Source organism: Aspergillus viridinutans, assembly GCF_018404265.1.
Source record: "Aspergillus viridinutans IFM 47045 DNA, scaffold_7, whole genome shotgun sequence".
Taxonomy (NCBI): Eukaryota; Fungi; Ascomycota; class Eurotiomycetes; order Eurotiales; family Aspergillaceae; genus Aspergillus; species Aspergillus viridinutans.
The window spans coordinates 1,012,788-1,030,055 of NW_025091223.1; the positions used below are offsets into that span (position 1 = coordinate 1,012,788).

The following is a 17,268-nucleotide window of genomic DNA, read 5'->3' on the forward strand; positions in this document are numbered from 1 at the left end:
ATGAAGCTCCGCAACGCCAGGTGGCCCGTTCCGCGTGAGCTCTTAATAAGCTGGGCCAGCTTCCCCCGAGACATCGAGACCACATTTCTGACTGTTGGCGAGGTGGATCGATGTCCAGTAAACTGTGAGAAGAGGAATCGCAATGTGCCTCTTATTGCTCCCAAATCCTACCAAGTTTTGCCAGGCAACATGAAGAACCTATGGCTATGGCGTTTCCTGCCTCTGGCGCTCCGTAAGTATCCACTCCGTCAACGTTGGTGGCACCGAGCTTTCATACTGATGATCAGCGATCAATTTCTAGTGCTGCTGCAGGCGCTCGTGGTTGAATCGAAAGTTCAGTCAGAGGATGGTCATACATCAATAGATGTGACTTCCGAAGCATATCAGCATGGAAGCCAATATGCGGGTGAAGCTGAGGGGTCTCACATTTGGCCCGGACATGGTTAGAAGCTATTGATGCCAATGTGTGAACATGATGGGAGGGCGACTGACATTGTCTGCTTATAGAACGTGTCGAAAACGCCCTCAGAATCCTCCATGGAATAAAGCTTTCGACCGCCCGATCTGAGAAGCCCTCGGGCCTCGTCGGATATGTCTTACATTATGCCCAACAGGCGTTCCGCATCCTATTCATGGATGCACCTCAATCGGAGACAACTGAGAAGCGAAGAGTCGATCCGAATGTCGTCAAAGCCGTGAAAGAACTCAAGCTGGCTGCCGAGGAGGATGAGAACCCCGATGCGATGTTCCTATTAGCGGAAATGAACTTCTATGGCAACTTTACACATCCGCGCGATTTCAAGCGCGCTTTCCAGTGGTACCAGAGCCTTGCTTCCTTGACTGGAAACAGTACAGCGCAGTATATGCTCGGTTTCATGTACGCCACCGGCATCGGGGACGGACTGGAGCGCGACCAGGCGAAGGCATTGTTGTATCATACGTTTGCTGCGGAAGGAGGGAACACGAGGTCGGAGATGACGCTGGCGTATCGCCACCACGCTGGTATCGGGACTCCCAGAGACTGCGATCAAGCGACGTATTACTACAAGAAGGTGGCGGACAAGGCGATTCAGTGGTATCGATCTGGGCCGCCCGGTGGCTATAGCATGGCTCGTGAAGCTTATCGGTGGGCGGACGAGGAGGGTGGCGTTTATGGCGAGGGTGCCAGTGTCTCGAGCTCAGGGCCTAACGCACAGCGCGATGGGGTCCAATCTGGTACCGAGGCCAGCTTGGAGGACGTTCTGGAATACCTGGACCTCATGTCGCGTAAGGGGGAGCTCAAGGCCACTTTTAGTTTGGGGAAGCTACACTACGATGGGGCGCGAGGCTTGCCTCGGAATTTCCGAAAGGCAATGAAGTACTTCAAGCAGGTAACGAGACGTTACTGGAACAAGGACGGGTCAGTCAATCCCAATCACCCCATGGGGATCGATAAACTTGCTTCGAAAGCAGCCGGCTACGTTGGAATGATGTACCTGCGCGGCGAAGGCGTCGAGCAGAATTTCAACAACGCTCTTACCTGGTTTAAGCGGGGACTAGTCAACGGCGACTCGCTCTGTCAGCACGAGATCGGACTCATGTATCTCCATGGGTATGGCGTGCCCCAGGACGCCTTCAGGGCCGCTTCGTATTTCAAATCGGCTGCCGATCAGGACTATCCAGCGTCGGAGACCAGACTTGGAGTTCTATTCCTGGATCAGGGAGATGTTGCCACAGCGACACGGTATTTCGAGCTGGCTGCTCGCTGGGGGTCCATGGAGGCCTTCTATTACCTGGCGGAGTTGTCGAACAATGGCATCGGCCGGCAACGACACTGTGGCATGGCCGCATCGTATTACAAGATGGTCGCAGAGCGTGCCGAAGCGATTCATTCGTCGTTTGCCGAATCAAATGCCGCGTATGAGAATGGCGATAAAGAAGCGGCTTTGATCCCAGCCATGATGGCTGCAGAGCAGGGCTACGAAAGCGCTCAGGCAAATGTAGCATTCCTGCTCGATGACCAGCGCTCATTGTTGTCGCTCGACACTATTCTACCTGCGGTTAAGAAGCCTCGTCCGTCTCTTCTTCGAAACGCTGCTCTAGCGCTGATCTACTGGACACGTTCGGCGAAACAGGCGAATATCGACTCCCTGATCAAGATGGGTGACTACTATCTCAGCGGAACTGGCATCGGAGCCGACCCTGAAAAAGCTTCTACTTGCTATCATACCGCTGCTGAGGCCCATTACAGTGCGCAGGCCTACTGGAACCTTGGCTGGATGCACGAGAATGGAGTCGCCGTGGAGCAAGACTTCCACATGGCCAAAAGATACTACGACTTGGCGCTCGAAGCAAATGCAGAAGCTTATCTGCCTGTGAAATTAAGCCTGATAAAGCTGCGGATACGCAGTTATTGGAACAAGATTACGAATGGAAAGGTCAACTCCATTCAAGAGGAAGAAGGTAGGATACCCGAGATGATTTAACCGCTTACACCCTGTTTACATGCTGACCGGATACCGCAGAACAAAAGCCTCGTCGGACATTCAAAGAGTGGATTGCAGCGTTTATTGAGAACAACGAAGAGGAGGAGGCCAGTTATCACTCACAATTGTACAAACACGCGGAAGATGAAGATGACATGCTATCTTCGAATCCAGACGCACGCCCGCTTGATGAACACCGTCATGACGATGGTTACTACGATGACCTCGAACTCGACATTGATGAGAGCGTCCTGGAAGGCCTCATTATTGTCACCTTGGCCGCCACATTACTTGTACTTGTATACTTGAGGCAGCAGCGAAACAGGCAGAGGCCGAACGAGAATCCAGGTGCCAACCCAGCGGCAGTGAACAATCAAAACGACCGCGGGTTTTTCCCGCAGCCAGGAGATCCGGAGTTTGCTCAGTGGGTTGCCGGTGGTGTCGGACATTAATAAACGGAAAGCATCTGCATGGATTCATCTAATTGTACATTCTCTTAAGCACTATTTCATGCTCATAGAATCTTCGTAGTTCTCTAAATATCAGTATCTGTTATCTTATCGGGTAGCAGCTCTTATCGATAAGCACCTTTTTGATCAACTTCTCCAGACGACCTAAAAGTGCATTCTGCCATCGATTCCAAGCCAAAGTGAATCTTTTTGAATCGGCAAGCTGTATGTGAGGATGTGATCCAATGGGAATTTGAATGACATTGTTTGAAATGTCGTCTGTCAATCTGAACGGAAAACGACGTCGCATCGAAAGTGCCGCTGCTTCACTATCGAAGCCGTTCAAGTCACCTCTCCGCAAGCCAGTGCAGGGCACTGTGGATAAGGAGAAGGCCTCCAACAATTCTTCCATCAATACTGAAGCTGAAGGACAAGAAAGACAATATGGAGATGGAAAACATGCACAGGAACATCTTACGCCGTCGACTTCCATCTCTTCTAAACCGACTTCTCTCACAAGCTCATCTCCCGCCTCGCCAGTCCCAAGTTTGCAGAATCGAAAACGAAAACCTACTACAAATCAGATGACTTTATCGAAGAAGAGCATATTAGCAGATCCTGTCATCTCGGAGCTTCAAAAGGAACAAAGAGCTCTACAATCCAGACTCTCGGCTCTCCGCTCTGAACTCGATACCGTGCAGCAAGCTCTACGAATTGAATCGTCGACGAAAGATGCCGAGCTCGAAGCTCTGATCCTTAAATGGAAGACTGTAAGCCAGGAAGCCGCTGAAGAGGTTTTCGAAGGAGCTCGAGAGCGGGTCTCTCGGATGGGGGGTATGAAGGCTTGGAGAGAGCGGATGCAGAGCAACAGCGCCAGGTGGGAACAGGAGGAAATGAATTCATGGTGTGGCAATGCGGAAGCGGAGGGGTTTGAGATGGATGAAGAGGAACTGAAACAGCGGAAAGCTGAGCTCCTTGATGAAGTTGAGATGCCCCGAAAGGAACAGGAGGTGGGTACTGGGGGAGAGACAGTTGAAGATGAGGTATGCTTGGATGGAATGTCGCTTTGACTGGACGAAGAGGATGCTAACACAATATGCACAGGAATTTACAATGGACATTATGCTGAAGACGCTGAATATCGACTTGAAGATGATCGGATATGATAGGTCGACCCAACGATGGATTAAATAATGACTTCAATGACTGTTATATGGTGGCCGCGTTCGGAGATTTGTATACTCGGTCCTTGTTTTGTATGAGTATAACCTTGAGAGTCAGTCATTTATCGCAACAACTTGTCCAATGGTAGACAGGGACAGGCCCATGCCGGGTTCGTATCATCGAAGTGGTCTACGTACAGGATTTCGAGTCCATGGGTTTCCTCTCTTGTTGCATCCTTCCGCTTCGTATCTTTCCAAGTTTATCCATCATCATGGCCTTGATATTGTCTTTGACCAGATAGGGAATACCTTCCAGAGATCTGATTGGCAATCCTCCGTCTCGCTGTGCATCGGAAGCGGCTTCACGCGATACTTCCCCTTGTTTGTGGACAATCTAGTCAAGATTCTGAAGCAAGCTGACATTGCCGGCTCTCTCGATTCAGGGCCATCACCTTAGTATCCTACAAGGCTACAAGTGCCGACGCCTACGACGCCCATCCAACCGGCCATCTTCGGTCTGCATGTTGAGAGTCTTACACAGCAACTGAGGGGACAATCGGACTTTTTTCCGCTGATTGCCAAGACTAGCCCATCTTCGTGCGGAGAATGAAGCTTGGCAATTGGCTTTCACAACAGTTTACGATAACAAAGTATAATCTGAGTGCCAAGAGATAGAGCCCGTGTTATCTACCAGCAGCTGATAACATTATACTCTGCAGTATCTTCTCATTCATATTTAAGGTATCTGAAATTACGGCAGGAATGATTCCGATGGGAATGAGTAGATTGAAACCCGTCAACTTTTGACATTACACCATTTATTTGCACTCCATGTCAGTTGATCTTGCAGCCATGACTGATACTAAGAAAGCCGAGCTGCACGTGCGACACTTCCACAGTCTGGAGAAAAAGGATGATATTGCACCTGGGGAGATTAGAGACATTGGAGCAGACCTCTATGCGGAGGCGGAGCAATTGTCGCCAGAGGAACTGGAGGAAGAAGGGATCCGAGTGCGCAAGATGTTAGATCGCAGGATCTTGCCGATTGTATGGCCCCATCGATCCACCGTCTTGCTAATTGCATCGTGCTGTGTATCAGTCACTGACGCTTCGCCTGAACAGCTATACTTGACCTATGTAATTCAGTTTCTGGGTTAGACACGCTCATTCACACAGACGATGCTTGAAACTCATTTGTGATGCATAGACAAGCTTTCGCTCAACTACGCCTCGGCTTATACTCTCATTCCAGATCTCGGTCTAGAAGGCCAGAGATATTCTTGGGTTGCTGCTATTTTCAACTTTGGGTACCCCAGACCCTTTCTCATACAATGGTGCCGACTTCGCTGACCTTGATAAGGTACCTGTTCTGGGCGATCCCGGCGAATCTCCTGATTCAACGATTGCCCCTAGCAAAGTATATGGGTGGAGTCATCATGATTTGGGCCGGCCTCGTTATTGCGCATATCGGCGCTAAGAATTATGCGGGTATCCTAGTCTTGAGATTCCTGTTGGGCATGGCAGAGGCATGCGTCAGTCCGTGCAGTAAGTTCCAATAAATTTTGACATCCATCACCTCGGACTGGGAGACTGACTAATGCAGTGATGAACTTCACTTCCATGTTCTACAAGAGATCTGAACAGCCCCTGCGTATGAGCATCTGGCTGTCTGGCAACGGCATGGCCACGATGATCGGAGCGCTTCTCGGTTTCGGACTAGGCCATTCTCGTAATACCAAACTTCATAGCTGGCAGCTCATCTTCCTCACTATCGGTCTGATGAACTTCGCCACTGGTTGTCTCTTCCTCTGGCTGATGCCCGACTCACCGAACTCCGCTAAATTCCTCACTCACCGGCAACGCATTGTCGCTGTTCAGCGAGTATCAGAGAACATGATCGGGGTTAAAACCAAGCAGATCAAGCCGCGTCAGGCCCTCGAAGCGTTATACGACCCCAAAGTCCTCTTCTGCTTAGGAATTGGAATTGGCTGCGGCGTCATCAACGGCGGTGTATCGAACTTCGCCTCGGCGCTCATCAAGGGTTTCGGCTTCAGCGGCATCTACGCAACCCTTCTCCAGCTCCCCACGGGGGCCATCGAAGCTGTCGTGGTGCCCATCTGCGGCCTGGTCTCGACCTACGTCCGCGACTCGCGCTGCCTCGTCCTCGCCGTGGTATGCCTCATCCCGTTCGGCGGGCTACTCGGCATCCGATTCACCGGCCTCGACCACAGATGGACTCTGGTCGGCTGCACCTGGCTGCAGTACATCATCGGCGCCCCAGTCATTGTATCGTGGAACCTCTTAGCGACAAATGTCGCTGGACATACCAAGCGCTCGATGGCCAATGGCATGTGGTTCACCATGTACGCAGCAGGCAACGTCGCTGGCGCCAATATCTTCTTCGCCCGTGAAGCGCCCCGGTACCACTCCGCTTTGACAGGTCTGCTAATCTGCTACGCTGGCCTGATTGTCCTGGCGCTTGCTTCGTATGTGTACATGAAATGGGAGAATCTGCGGAGAGATCGCAAGACGTCACCGGAAGATAGTCCCTCGCAGCGCGAGGAAGCCGCCGTTCTTGATGGGTTCAAGGACTTGACTGACATGGAGTCAAAGAACTTCCGCTATGCGTTATAAGGCTTTGACTGGAGATGTTCCAAAGACCGTTGTGTTCATCTTGTAGGCCGTCTTTTTCATAATAATGCCATTCGTTGTGTTTGATGCTGGCCCGGCTCTAATTGCATTTGTAAAATTCGTCCCAGTCAGGAAACGAAGAATGGGACGGTGGAGACTGCGGACTGCCGGCTAAATGCAGCGTGGGGCGGTGGAGCCAGGGGCTTGCCACGTGATGATAGATGCGGAGCAACGCATGTGGCACGGCGCAAAGTCCATGTCTGATACGGTAACACATTAGGTGGAATGGAAAGTACGATTATCAAATTGTTGGTGACAGCTCTTCTAAATGAAAATGGATGTGATGAAAGCTCCCTTAGATTTTGTGACATCATGAATTGTTGGTTTATGTACATGCAACGTCATCCTAAGCTTCATGTCATACAGTCCCTGAACCTAGGCCTTCTCAATGTACTGGTCGAAAATCTCGCGGATGACCTTGGCGCTCGTCTTGGGAATTCTCTTTTGGTCGTTCTCGTAGTCGACAAAGGTGACGCCAAATCTGGTCTCGTACCCTTCGGCCCATTCGAAGTTGCTGCACGGGGAAGAATATCTGTCAGCCAGCTGGTTCGGTGCGTCTGAATGTAAGACAAACTTACTCCATCAAGCTCCACGCCATGTAAGCGCGGACATTCACACCGTCCAGCGTGTAGGCGTCCGCCATGGCGGCGATATAGTCGCGGAAATATTGCACACGGAACTCGTCGTTCAGGATCTGGTCCACGGGCAGGTCATTCTCGCCCTTGAGACTGGTGCCATTCTCGGTAACGTAGATCTTGGGCTGGTTGTAGCGGTCGCTGAGCCATTTCAGCAGTTTCCGGAACCCAACGGGGTGGGGTCGCAGCCAGGGCGACTGTGTCTCGGGACCGATCCATTCGCCGTTCTTGTTCTGCAGGAGGATCTCCAGGTTGCCGGCGACGTCCTCGGGATCCGCCTCGCCTGTCTTGGCTTTGATGTAGTTGGCGCAGTAGTGGTTCATGCCGTAGAAGTCGTTGCTGCCGTGGACGAGTGCGATATCTTCGGGGGTCCAGGTGGGCAAGCGGTCACCCAATTGTTTGATCATGCTGTCTGGGTACTTGCCGTGATAGATGGGGTCAGCGAACCAGGAGATAGCGAACTCGATCTTGCGATCACAGGCCTCGACGTCCGCGGGGTTCTCCGGATCCCAAGGCTCAGCCCAGTCACCTGGAATTTGATCAGCAACTGCACCATCAAGTCTTGCACACGGAGGCCAGAGCTCGTACCATTCAATGTGATGCCAATCTCACCACCGTCTCTGGGCTTGAGTTCTTCTCTGTAAATCTTTACCGCCGCTCCGTGAGCGACAAGAATGTTGTGGCCGACGATCCAGGGCTCGCGCGAACCGTCGCCCACAGGACTCTTGGTACGGTCGCTGGTTCTGCCAGGGGCGAACTGGCCCACATTGAATCCGAGCACACTGCTGCACCAGGGCTCATTGAAAGTAATCCAGTACTTGACTTTTGAGCCGAAGGCATTGAACATTATGCGAGCGTAGTTGGCAAAATCGGCAACAAATTCTTCCTTGTTCAGAAGACCACCGTAGCGCTTGTCAAGCGCATCGGGCAGATCCCAGTGGAAGAGGGTAACGAGAGGAGTAATACCAGCCGCGAGCAAGTCGTCGACGAACCTGACATAGTGCTGGAGACCCTTTTCATTGACAGGGTCATTCCGGCCACCGAGAGGGATGACACGAGACCTGCATTTTATGATCGAGATGGGGTTAGCCGAAGTCCGTTCTCTGAATCAGTGCCCGGAGGCTGTGCAAAGACGCACCAGGAGATAGAAAAACGGTATGCCTTTGCACCACACTCCTTGAGCAGGGCAATATCCTCGTGGGTGCGGTGGTACGAGTCGCAAGCCACCTCACCAGAGGCTCCACCGGCTATTTTGCCGGGAATTTTGCAAAATGTATCCCAAATAGATGGGCCTCGTCCATCTTCATCCACAGCTCCCTCAACCTGGTAGCTAGATAAGGAAATAACGACGACAATTAGTTAAAAGCCCAGTAAAAGAGACGACATAAGATCGGGACATACCTCGCAGTTGCGAACCCCCAAAGAAAGCCCGGAGGAAGAGTCGAGGTAGTGGTGGAGCCCATGACGAAATGATATCGAGGGAATGGTTCGAACAGGTTTCTTTCCGTTCAGTGGATGGGACAGCTACTGAAAGAAGCACGGGTATGTCTTGAGGATTTTTCTGCAGGACGACAGAGGGCACTGGACGGATATTTAAGTCTGTCCTCCTGGCATTTCCAGAGCTCTCCATCAAGCGATGGAGGGGTGAGCGGGGAACCGCCTTGGGGAATCAACGGACTGCATCACAGTCCACCCAGTCACCAGTTCTTTGGTCTAACCATTCTACAGTATAGCTCCCAAGAGTGGAAGACCTTGTAGATAGTTCAGGAAGCGAAGACTGCGCCCAGAGGAATGCTGGTGTGGGGCGCGGAAGATTAATGGCTATCGTTTAGCATAATGATGGCGGGCTGGCATTTGGCCAGTTGGTGCCTGGCGGGGCACCTGAGGCACTGCAACAGCAACGGCTCGACGGGCCGTCAACCGATTGACAGTACCTATATTGGACTTGTTGGTAGTCTTGCTATACATAATTGAGACGTGTTGCTTCAACAGTAGTAAGAAGGACGTAGTGACATATGGCTCCGTCAAATATCATACATAGCTATACCCATAATGGTCCCACGACTCCCCTAAGATGCTCATCGCTAGAAACACATCAATGCCTTTGCCGAATTGACCCCATCCGGTAGTAGAAATAGAAAAGTGGTACATAGTCATTGAAGTCATATGGTTGGCGTGTCCGCTCCTGCACGGTAGTTTCCCGTGGTGCGGTGTCTGAATGAACTGGGAGCCCCAAAGTCATACAATCTCCATTCCATCCACATCGTCCCCTTCGAGATCATCCACGTCGTCAGTCATAGCGCCTCCAACAGAAGGCCGGGATCGCTTGGTATCCCTGCTGAGATCAAGCCCCTCCGCTCCTAGAACGCCCACTAGCTCCAGTTCGGGCCCGGCAACAATCCGACCTTCCATGTCGACCACCTCGCACAGCTCGATCAAGCTCTGACGACTGAGGGACTTGAAGCCGTCCGTTCGGACAATGCGACCCCAGTGGCTGAGGCAAAATTGTGCGGCGCGTCGCATCAACCAATCTTCGTTGGTCCGCCCAGCCCGTTCCCAGATGATGGCCGCGTTCTCCACATCTAACTCGCGGCTCAAGCGATTCACGCAGAGCAGGCGCAGCTTTGGCATGTCATACAGGTTCGCCATGACGAGCATACCTGCAACGTCGATGATGCTGGAGCAATATTCAGGGTGCCCTGATATGCTGTCTGTGTATAGATAGTAGAGGAAAGCACGGACAACAGAGTATGGTTCAGGAATGTGCATTCTCTTAGAGTGATATTCTGCCATTTGCGCGGAATACAGTCGCTTGAAATGCGGCCATCGAAGCTGCAGGATGATGCGATGTACATGAATAGGAGGCGAAGTGGGAGCATTCGCCGGCAGGAACGCCGGCTGAGACTGTGTTGGAGGAGCATCTTCTGCCACATCGTCTGGATATTCGATGTCATCCGGATTTGCAGTGATGATGAAGTCAGCATCACTGCCAGATTCTGGAGGTTGGTCGAAGACAGCGGAGAGATCCGCACCAAGCCCAGAAATGGGCGGTAGTCCTGACCTTTCCGATACCAAAGCCCGGCTTTGATCGGGAGAGAGGGTCGCCAGTTCATTGCCAAGCAAACCGAACTTTTCCAGGTCAATGCAAAGCACTTCGCTCATATGATTCTCATCACTGTTGCCAGGAGCGGCGCCAACGTCAAGGCTGCATCCCAGCAGCCAGGCTTTCGTGCCACTAGCGTTGACTGTACAGTAATGCCAGCGGTACCCGGGCTTAAAAATCTCTTGCCCATCAGCTAGTTTCTGCCAACGAAGAGAGTCAAGCTCCAAAGATGATAGCTTGCACTCATACGTTCTGACTGTTTCGGAAGGGGTGATCAGGTCGAGGAGGACACCAGATGCATGAGCCTGAAAGTGGGTTCCAGCAGACAATGCTGGAACATAAGGACCGGATCGAAACTTATGACAAGAGATAGCTCCTGGGGCGATTGGCTTTTTCCGACCGGAGTTGCGAACTTGTACACTCCCAGAATTCGCCGCGTAGCTACCGGACCGGCCGGGCAGCTGCTGAGTTGGACTACTATACACCGTGTCTGGACTATGAGTCATCCTGTTGAGTATTCCGGGGGAATCGACGGTACCTTGCGAAGACGGGGTTCCAAGAAACGGCGAGCCCTTCAGATCAAGCCACCAAATATCAGTTGTACGTTCCATATCCGGGTCGAGGCCTCCGAATATCCAAAGACGGTCCCCCCAAACCCAGGCGGTGTGGTCGAAACGAGCTGTGAATCTCCAACTCCGGGACCAGGTCCATGTTTTCAGGTCAAGGTAGCATAGATCATCGAGAATCACATTGTTCTCTCCAGTAACACCGCCTATGATGAAAAGCTTTTCGTCGTGAATGACAGCAGCATGGCGCGCCCTTCCCCGCGGGATTTGTCCACGAATTTCCGGTTGAGTCCAGGTCGAAGTGGGGATATCGAGGATGACGACATCAGAAAGGTATTCGCGATGTTCGTTTTCTCCCCCGAAGACAATGAGTTTGTCGCCTTGATACAGAGTAGCAGTGTGTCCTATAAAGAGTATTGAACAAATTAGCGGAACTCAAGAAAGGCATCTGGTATGAATCGACCAACCCATGCGAACACCGGGAATATCGCCATAGTTATCCACAAGTTCCCAACGAAGTGCTCTCAAATCTAACCTCAGGACATGGTTGTAAACTATTTGAGTTCGAACGTTAGCATAAGAGATGATGCTGAGGTTCAATTAAACTGATAGAATAAAATCAATATCAACCTTCGTCTGTGAACTGATCAAATCCTCCAAATGCATAGATCTGGTCATTGTTGCAATACGTCACGGATGCATTGACCAAACATGCAGGAACATTGCCTTGGGCTTTGCGGATGACGGGGCGATAATCCGTGCTACCACGGCGACCTCTAGCTGGACTGGTCGGCATGAGGTACGCGCTCTGTGGTTTCTGATGAACTGAGGAAGTGGGAGTCATCGGATTGGAACCTCTTGATGATCTGATCCAAGACGGTGGGTCCTCGCGGAATTGGGTGAAGACCGGGGTGGATGTAGTATTACTGGTAAACGTGGAGGGCGGCTGCCGCGCCATCAGGATCTCCAAAAGGGCGAAGTTCTATTGCTGTCCACACAGCAGTGGTATGATGTGGKAATAATTGAAAAGTCGATAGAATTAGAGAGGTAGATTTGAATTTCTAGAGTTACTCAAGAGTCGGCCGATCGAGTGCCTGACAGGATTTTGCAATGACAGAGGGGAAGAAAAGTTAAAAACGAGCGCCAAGACGATCGGCGCCCAACGAAAAAGGAAAGAGCCGCACGTCATGTGGACGCTTAACCCAATCAGTGTTAGAACAGCCGTACCTCAGGTAACCGTTGCCATGGGAGAAAGAACTATACACTGTATTTATTCCCCTGGATCTCCTGCTCTGCTGCTCTCAGAATCCATCTTCCTTTTGCATTTTTCTCAGTTACGCTCGTATCTGATATTTGCTTGCATAGTATATGATTCGTTTTGTCGGTTTATACTTGCATACACTACCATTTCGTTGCGTCTTAGACCTACATCCTCATTGAATGACCGGATCTGGCAATTGAGATCGAGAAAGCATTTTCTCCTCTTGAGCACGTTCTAATATATCATTCGTTGGGGATTACAGATTACAAACATGGCTACTCCATTGATATCGACTCCGGTGAAGTCCCATCACGGACTGTTTTCATCCAAGACCGCTGGCGGTCGCATGCCTCTCACACCATCTCCCCACGCAAGACGAGCGAGCGTGGCATCAAATCATTCATCTCCCTTCACGCCTCCTCGTCAATCGGCAGATGCTGCGAAAGACAGCAGTCGCTCGGTCTACGGCGGCAATCTGTCCTCATACTTTGCTAAATCGGTCGCGAAGACATCAAAAACTTACCGAGAATCCCCCAAATCCAACATTGCGAGGACGCGCAAGTCACCAAGGCATCTTGAGCTTGGTGTTTCGGACTGGTCTTTAACCGGCACAGGTCCCTCGTCGGGGCAGTCTCCGTCATCGAAAGAGCGGGTGCGGAAAGAAGTTTCTGCTCGCACAAGGTCGAGCAAGACCACCGTTCGCATCGCTCACAATGCTGGTGACAGATTCATTCCCAACCGGTCCGCAAGCGAAGGACTGACAACAACTGGGACTGCCAAACCCGAGGAGAACCAGCGGCCTAAGACGGGCAGCAGCGAAGGATCCGCCGTCCTTGCAAGTGCTGCGAGCGCCTTTGACATTGGAGGTCGAGGAGGTGAGGATGATCTGACTGCTGCTCTTGAAAATCTCGGTCTCGAGGACAATGACAATCCAACAACGTCGTACACCAAGCCCGCACCCGATGCCGTCGCCTACGAATCGTCGCTCGCTGACGCCTGCGGCGTCAATTTGAACACTCGCATCCTCGCCTTCAAGCCACCACCTCCAGAGTCGTCAAAGCCAATTGACTTGAGAGCACAGTACAATCGTCCATTGAAATCAAGCAAAGCCAAAGGTTCCCAATTCCGTCGCAGAGTTCAGACCGCGCCTGAGCGTGTATTGGACGCTCCTGGTCTTCTTGATGACTACTATCTCAATTTGCTGGACTGGAGCTCTGGCAACCAGGTTGCTATTGGTCTTGAGCGCAATGTCTATGTGTGGTCGGCAGATTCTGGATCGGTCAGTTGCCTGCTAGAATCTTCCCCAGACACATATGTAAGCAGTGTCAAATGGAGCGGCGATGGCGCATATGTTGGAGTTGGTCTCGGCACGGGAGAGGTGCAGATCTGGGACGTGGAGGAAGGTACCAAGCTTCGAAGCATGTTTGGCCATGACTCCCGTGTTGGTGTGATGGGCTGGTCCAAGCACACATTGTCGACCGGCGCGCGCAGCGGTCTCGTCTTCAACCACGATGTTCGCATCGCTCAACACAAGGTTGCAGAACTCGTCTCCCACACCTCAGAAGTGTGTGGTCTCGAATGGCGACCCGATGGGGCTCAACTCGCCACCGGCGGTAATGACAACCTCGTCAACATCTGGGATGCGCGGTCTCTAAGTGCTCCCAAGTTTACCAAGACAAACCACCGCGCGGCCGTGAAAGCTCTGAGTTGGTGCCCTTGGCAGTTGAACCTGCTCGCGACTGGTGGCGGCTCGTACGACCGTCACATTCACTTCTGGAACACCACCACCGGTGCCCGGACCAACAGTATTGATACTGGCTCACAGGTCACCAGCTTGAGATGGAGCAACCACTACCGAGAGATTGTCAGCTCAAGCGGATTTCCTGACAATTCTCTGAGTATCTGGAGCTATCCCACCCTGGTCCGTAACGTAGAGATTCCGGCTCATGAGACCAGAGTTCTTCACAGCTGCCTGAGCCCCGATGGTCAATTGCTGGCCACTGCCGCTGCTGATGAGAGTTTGAAATTCTGGAAGATCTTCGAGCGCAAGCCTGGTACCAGTGCCTCGGCATCTCGGGAAGGTGGCGTTGGAAGCAAAGCTCAAATGACCAAGTCTATGACCATTCGGTAGATTCGCTCTTATATCCTGACTTTATGTTACATTTTTTTGTTTGGAGGATTTCGCATGCGAGGCGTTCTGATGGGTGACTTCTTATCTTTTGGTTTTCTGTATAGAGACTGCGCACTAATGCTACTAACATAAGACATAACTCACCAATTTGTAAGATCTACTTCACTTTGTAGAAGCGACTGATCCTGGAAGCGAGCCTACCATATCCACCAGGCAACCTGTTCAGAGTATGGTATCAGACATTGCTCAGGCTGACTATAGGGAGATGATGACGAGGTCACTCAATTCAAAGGAAACCACTATTAGTTTAATTGCTCACTGTATTACTTTAAAAGAAGAGTTAGTGAATTATTATTCTACAGAAGATGAAGATGAAGTGAAGCATTCATCCCTCCCAGTTGTGGCCATGGTTCACTGGTTTGTGAGTGGGCGGAGATTACTAAGCACGCCGAGAGGAGGACGGATTTCGCCCAGGCAGAGCGACTTTGACCTCAACCAGAACCCTACAGTACGCTGCGTTGCCCTCTTTTCTCTACCTGCTGATTTACCACCAGAGTGGTGATTTCTCGATATTTTCTGGTCCTCAGATTCGGAGTCATTGCAGGAACACATACGATCCACAAGAACAATTTCATAACTTGGAGTTGCTTAGGTGTCATTAGCCGTCGGGGTTGACCGGTCGCATCTTGGCCGTGGCAACTGACCGTTGCTGCGACGGAGGTTCAGTTCTGATAGACCAGTGGAACACAACGCCTTCCCTGCTGGACTTGCTAGTATAGAGAACAGGAACAAACGAAACAAGAAGCTCTGATCTACGTCTTCTCATCCTTGAGTCGCTCTTATCGCCGCAACCATGTCTAACCAGCAGGTGGTGAGTGCTATCTCCAAACAGCCCTATCTTACCTGACCTGGGACACTCTGGAGATCTTTGCCCTTGCCATGTCTCTTGTTCTTCTCCTTCTCTCCGGGTGATAATCTTCAGCCCATACTTTGTGAGGACGTTGGCTTATACCAGATGATGTGCAGGGCACGGTATTTGACCGTGTCATCCAGGAGGTCTGCGATGCTTCTCAGGTCGATTTCGAGGAAAGTGGGGTCGATCAGCAAACGCTATTAGACTTGCGAAAGGTGGGTTCAAGATATCTCTTCATTCTGTGATGATTTTTGGATGGAAAACCATCATCATGCCCTTGATTCCCAGGGAGCGGTGTTCTGTCGTGATCGATCCCGACCCAAGGCGGGGGTCCGAGGATTGCGGGAGGCGGCGCTGCTTCCGGGGGAAGCACCAGCTTTTGAGTCTCTTTATACCGCGCCGCTTTTACCCGCTGCTGTGGCCCGTTTTCAAGAGGGGCGCGGTTAGTCCGCCAAGGCCCGCGCCCACTTAACAGTTAACTCTCAGTAACGGCGCTATCTCTTCATCTAATCTTACTGTTTTATTTGTTTGTTTTATTTTTTTATTTTATTTCATTTCATTGCATTGTCTATTTCTTTCTGGTGCTGTTGCCATCATTATTATCTCTATGACATCTTACTGAAACTATATCCTATAGAGCTGGCAGAAAAAGCTCTCGTCGCTTGGTGTCGCCCACTTCCCTTGGGATCCTGCACCACCACAGCCCGCCCCTCATCAGACTCAAAACCAAATACTCCCTCCTACTGCTCCTGTGCCTTCCAACGCTCCTCGACCCGCTCCTCTGCCACAGACACAGCAACAACATGTTCCGCCCCAACAACATCTTCCCCAGTCCCTACCGGGAACTGTACCTCCGATGCAAGCGCCTGCCCCCGCCCACATGGGTCAGCAATCTCACATCAAGACCGAACCGGGCCTCAATGGGCAACCAGGAATGCGTCACATGAGCAACATGATGTCGGCTCCTTCCTCAAATCCTCAGTCGGCACGTGAACGTGCTGCCAATATGCTTCATCAAAGATACGGTGCCGCAGCAGCTAGCTCGGTCAGTCAGTTGCAAGCGCAGTCTCACGCATCTGTGGGAATGCCAGGACAGCAGCGTCCTCAGTACCCCGCACAGACGCCCAATGGACAGACGCCGGCGATTAAACAGGAGCCGAGCTATCCATCCGCCCCTCAACCCAATATGACTAACTCTCAGACGGATGGTGCAGGTGGCGATGCTTTATCAGATTGGAAAGCGGAGGTTGCACGGAGACGCGAGGCCGCAGAACGCCAGAGCGGTGAGGGTGATCGAATTCTACGCGAACATTTGAGACAGCGCATGCTTCAATTCGAGGGAGGTGGACTACTTATGCCTCTAGATCAGCGTCAATCCCCAACATCGAGACGGGAACCTCACCTTACTGATGCCCACGCTGCCGTCGAAATCACGTCTATTGCGAACTCTGCGCAGCCTCAGGCGCAATTTGATGGCCCTGGTGGCGATGATGACAGGGAGGAAGAGGACGAAGATGCCATCAATTCCGACCTCGACGATCCTGACGACCTGGTTGCCGAGGATCATGATGCTGAAGATTCTGTTGGACAGGTCATGCTCTGTACATACGATAAAGTGCAGCGCGTCAAGAACAAGTGGAAGTGTACTCTGAAGGATGGTATCCTAACCACAGGCGGCAAGGAGTAAGTCCCAAAAGCCTTGGTTTTGACCAAAGCGCAAACGCTGACTCAAATAGATACGTTTTCCACAAAGGTCAAGGCGAATTTGAATGGTGATCGGCGGCTAGCCTTCGAGTAAGGTTCCAGCCTCGGAATGCGCATCTTTTCTTCTTCGCCTTGAGCTCTCTAGTTTCCTTTCACTTGACCTCGTAAAACCCATTCGCCAGAATGT

The 17,268-nt window shown here is 51.5% G+C and overlaps 7 protein-coding genes across 7 annotated transcripts; 5 read left to right on the forward strand and 2 right to left on the reverse strand.

Annotated features, from left to right (window-relative positions):
• On the forward strand, positions 1-2,917 carry Aspvir_008844 (ubiquitin ligase complex subunit HRD3; the record flags this gene model as incomplete). Its single annotated transcript, XM_043272000.1, has 4 exons — positions 1-232; positions 302-442; positions 508-2,442; positions 2,505-2,917. 4 exons carry the CDS (start codon positions 1-3, stop codon positions 2,915-2,917), a joined length of 2,721 nt encoding a protein of 906 aa, XP_043127935.1.
• A 254-nt stretch (positions 2,918-3,171) lies between these two features.
• Positions 3,172-3,984, forward strand: Aspvir_008845 (putative DNA repair protein Dds20/Mei5; the record flags this gene model as incomplete). The annotated part of the gene is made up of 1 exon (XM_043272001.1): positions 3,172-3,984. The coding sequence occupies one exon, from the start codon at positions 3,172-3,174 to the stop codon at positions 3,982-3,984; it is 813 nt and encodes a 270-aa protein (XP_043127936.1).
• A 924-nt stretch (positions 3,985-4,908) lies between these two features.
• Aspvir_008846 (putative MFS allantoate transporter) lies at positions 4,909-6,711 on the forward strand (the record flags this gene model as incomplete). The annotated part of the gene is made up of 5 exons (XM_043272002.1): positions 4,909-5,124; positions 5,200-5,230; positions 5,285-5,384; positions 5,438-5,622; positions 5,681-6,711. 5 exons carry the CDS (start codon positions 4,909-4,911, stop codon positions 6,709-6,711), a joined length of 1,563 nt encoding a protein of 520 aa, XP_043127937.1.
• Positions 6,712-7,143: 432 nt separating this feature from the next.
• Aspvir_008847 (glycoside hydrolase family 1 protein) lies at positions 7,144-8,866 on the reverse strand (the record flags this gene model as incomplete). Its single annotated transcript, XM_043272003.1, has 5 exons — positions 7,144-7,282; positions 7,347-7,932; positions 7,992-8,464; positions 8,542-8,733; positions 8,805-8,866. 5 exons carry the CDS (start codon positions 8,864-8,866, stop codon positions 7,144-7,146), a joined length of 1,452 nt encoding a protein of 483 aa, XP_043127938.1.
• A 775-nt stretch (positions 8,867-9,641) lies between these two features.
• Aspvir_008848 (Kelch motif domain protein) lies at positions 9,642-12,030 on the reverse strand (the record flags this gene model as incomplete). Its single annotated transcript, XM_043272004.1, has 3 exons — positions 9,642-11,476; positions 11,540-11,626; positions 11,703-12,030. 3 exons carry the CDS (start codon positions 12,028-12,030, stop codon positions 9,642-9,644), a joined length of 2,250 nt encoding a protein of 749 aa, XP_043127939.1.
• Positions 12,031-12,604: 574 nt separating this feature from the next.
• Positions 12,605-14,464, forward strand: Aspvir_008849 (WD40 repeat domain-containing protein; the record flags this gene model as incomplete). Its single annotated transcript, XM_043272005.1, has 1 exon — positions 12,605-14,464. The coding sequence occupies one exon, from the start codon at positions 12,605-12,607 to the stop codon at positions 14,462-14,464; it is 1,860 nt and encodes a 619-aa protein (XP_043127940.1).
• Positions 14,465-15,317: 853 nt separating this feature from the next.
• Aspvir_008850 (transcription initiation factor IIA large subunit) lies at positions 15,318-17,153 on the forward strand (the record flags this gene model as incomplete). The annotated part of the gene is made up of 4 exons (XM_043272006.1): positions 15,318-15,335; positions 15,491-15,592; positions 16,015-17,060; positions 17,114-17,153. 4 exons carry the CDS (start codon positions 15,318-15,320, stop codon positions 17,151-17,153), a joined length of 1,206 nt encoding a protein of 401 aa, XP_043127941.1.
• Between the last annotated feature and the right edge of the window lie 115 nt (positions 17,154-17,268).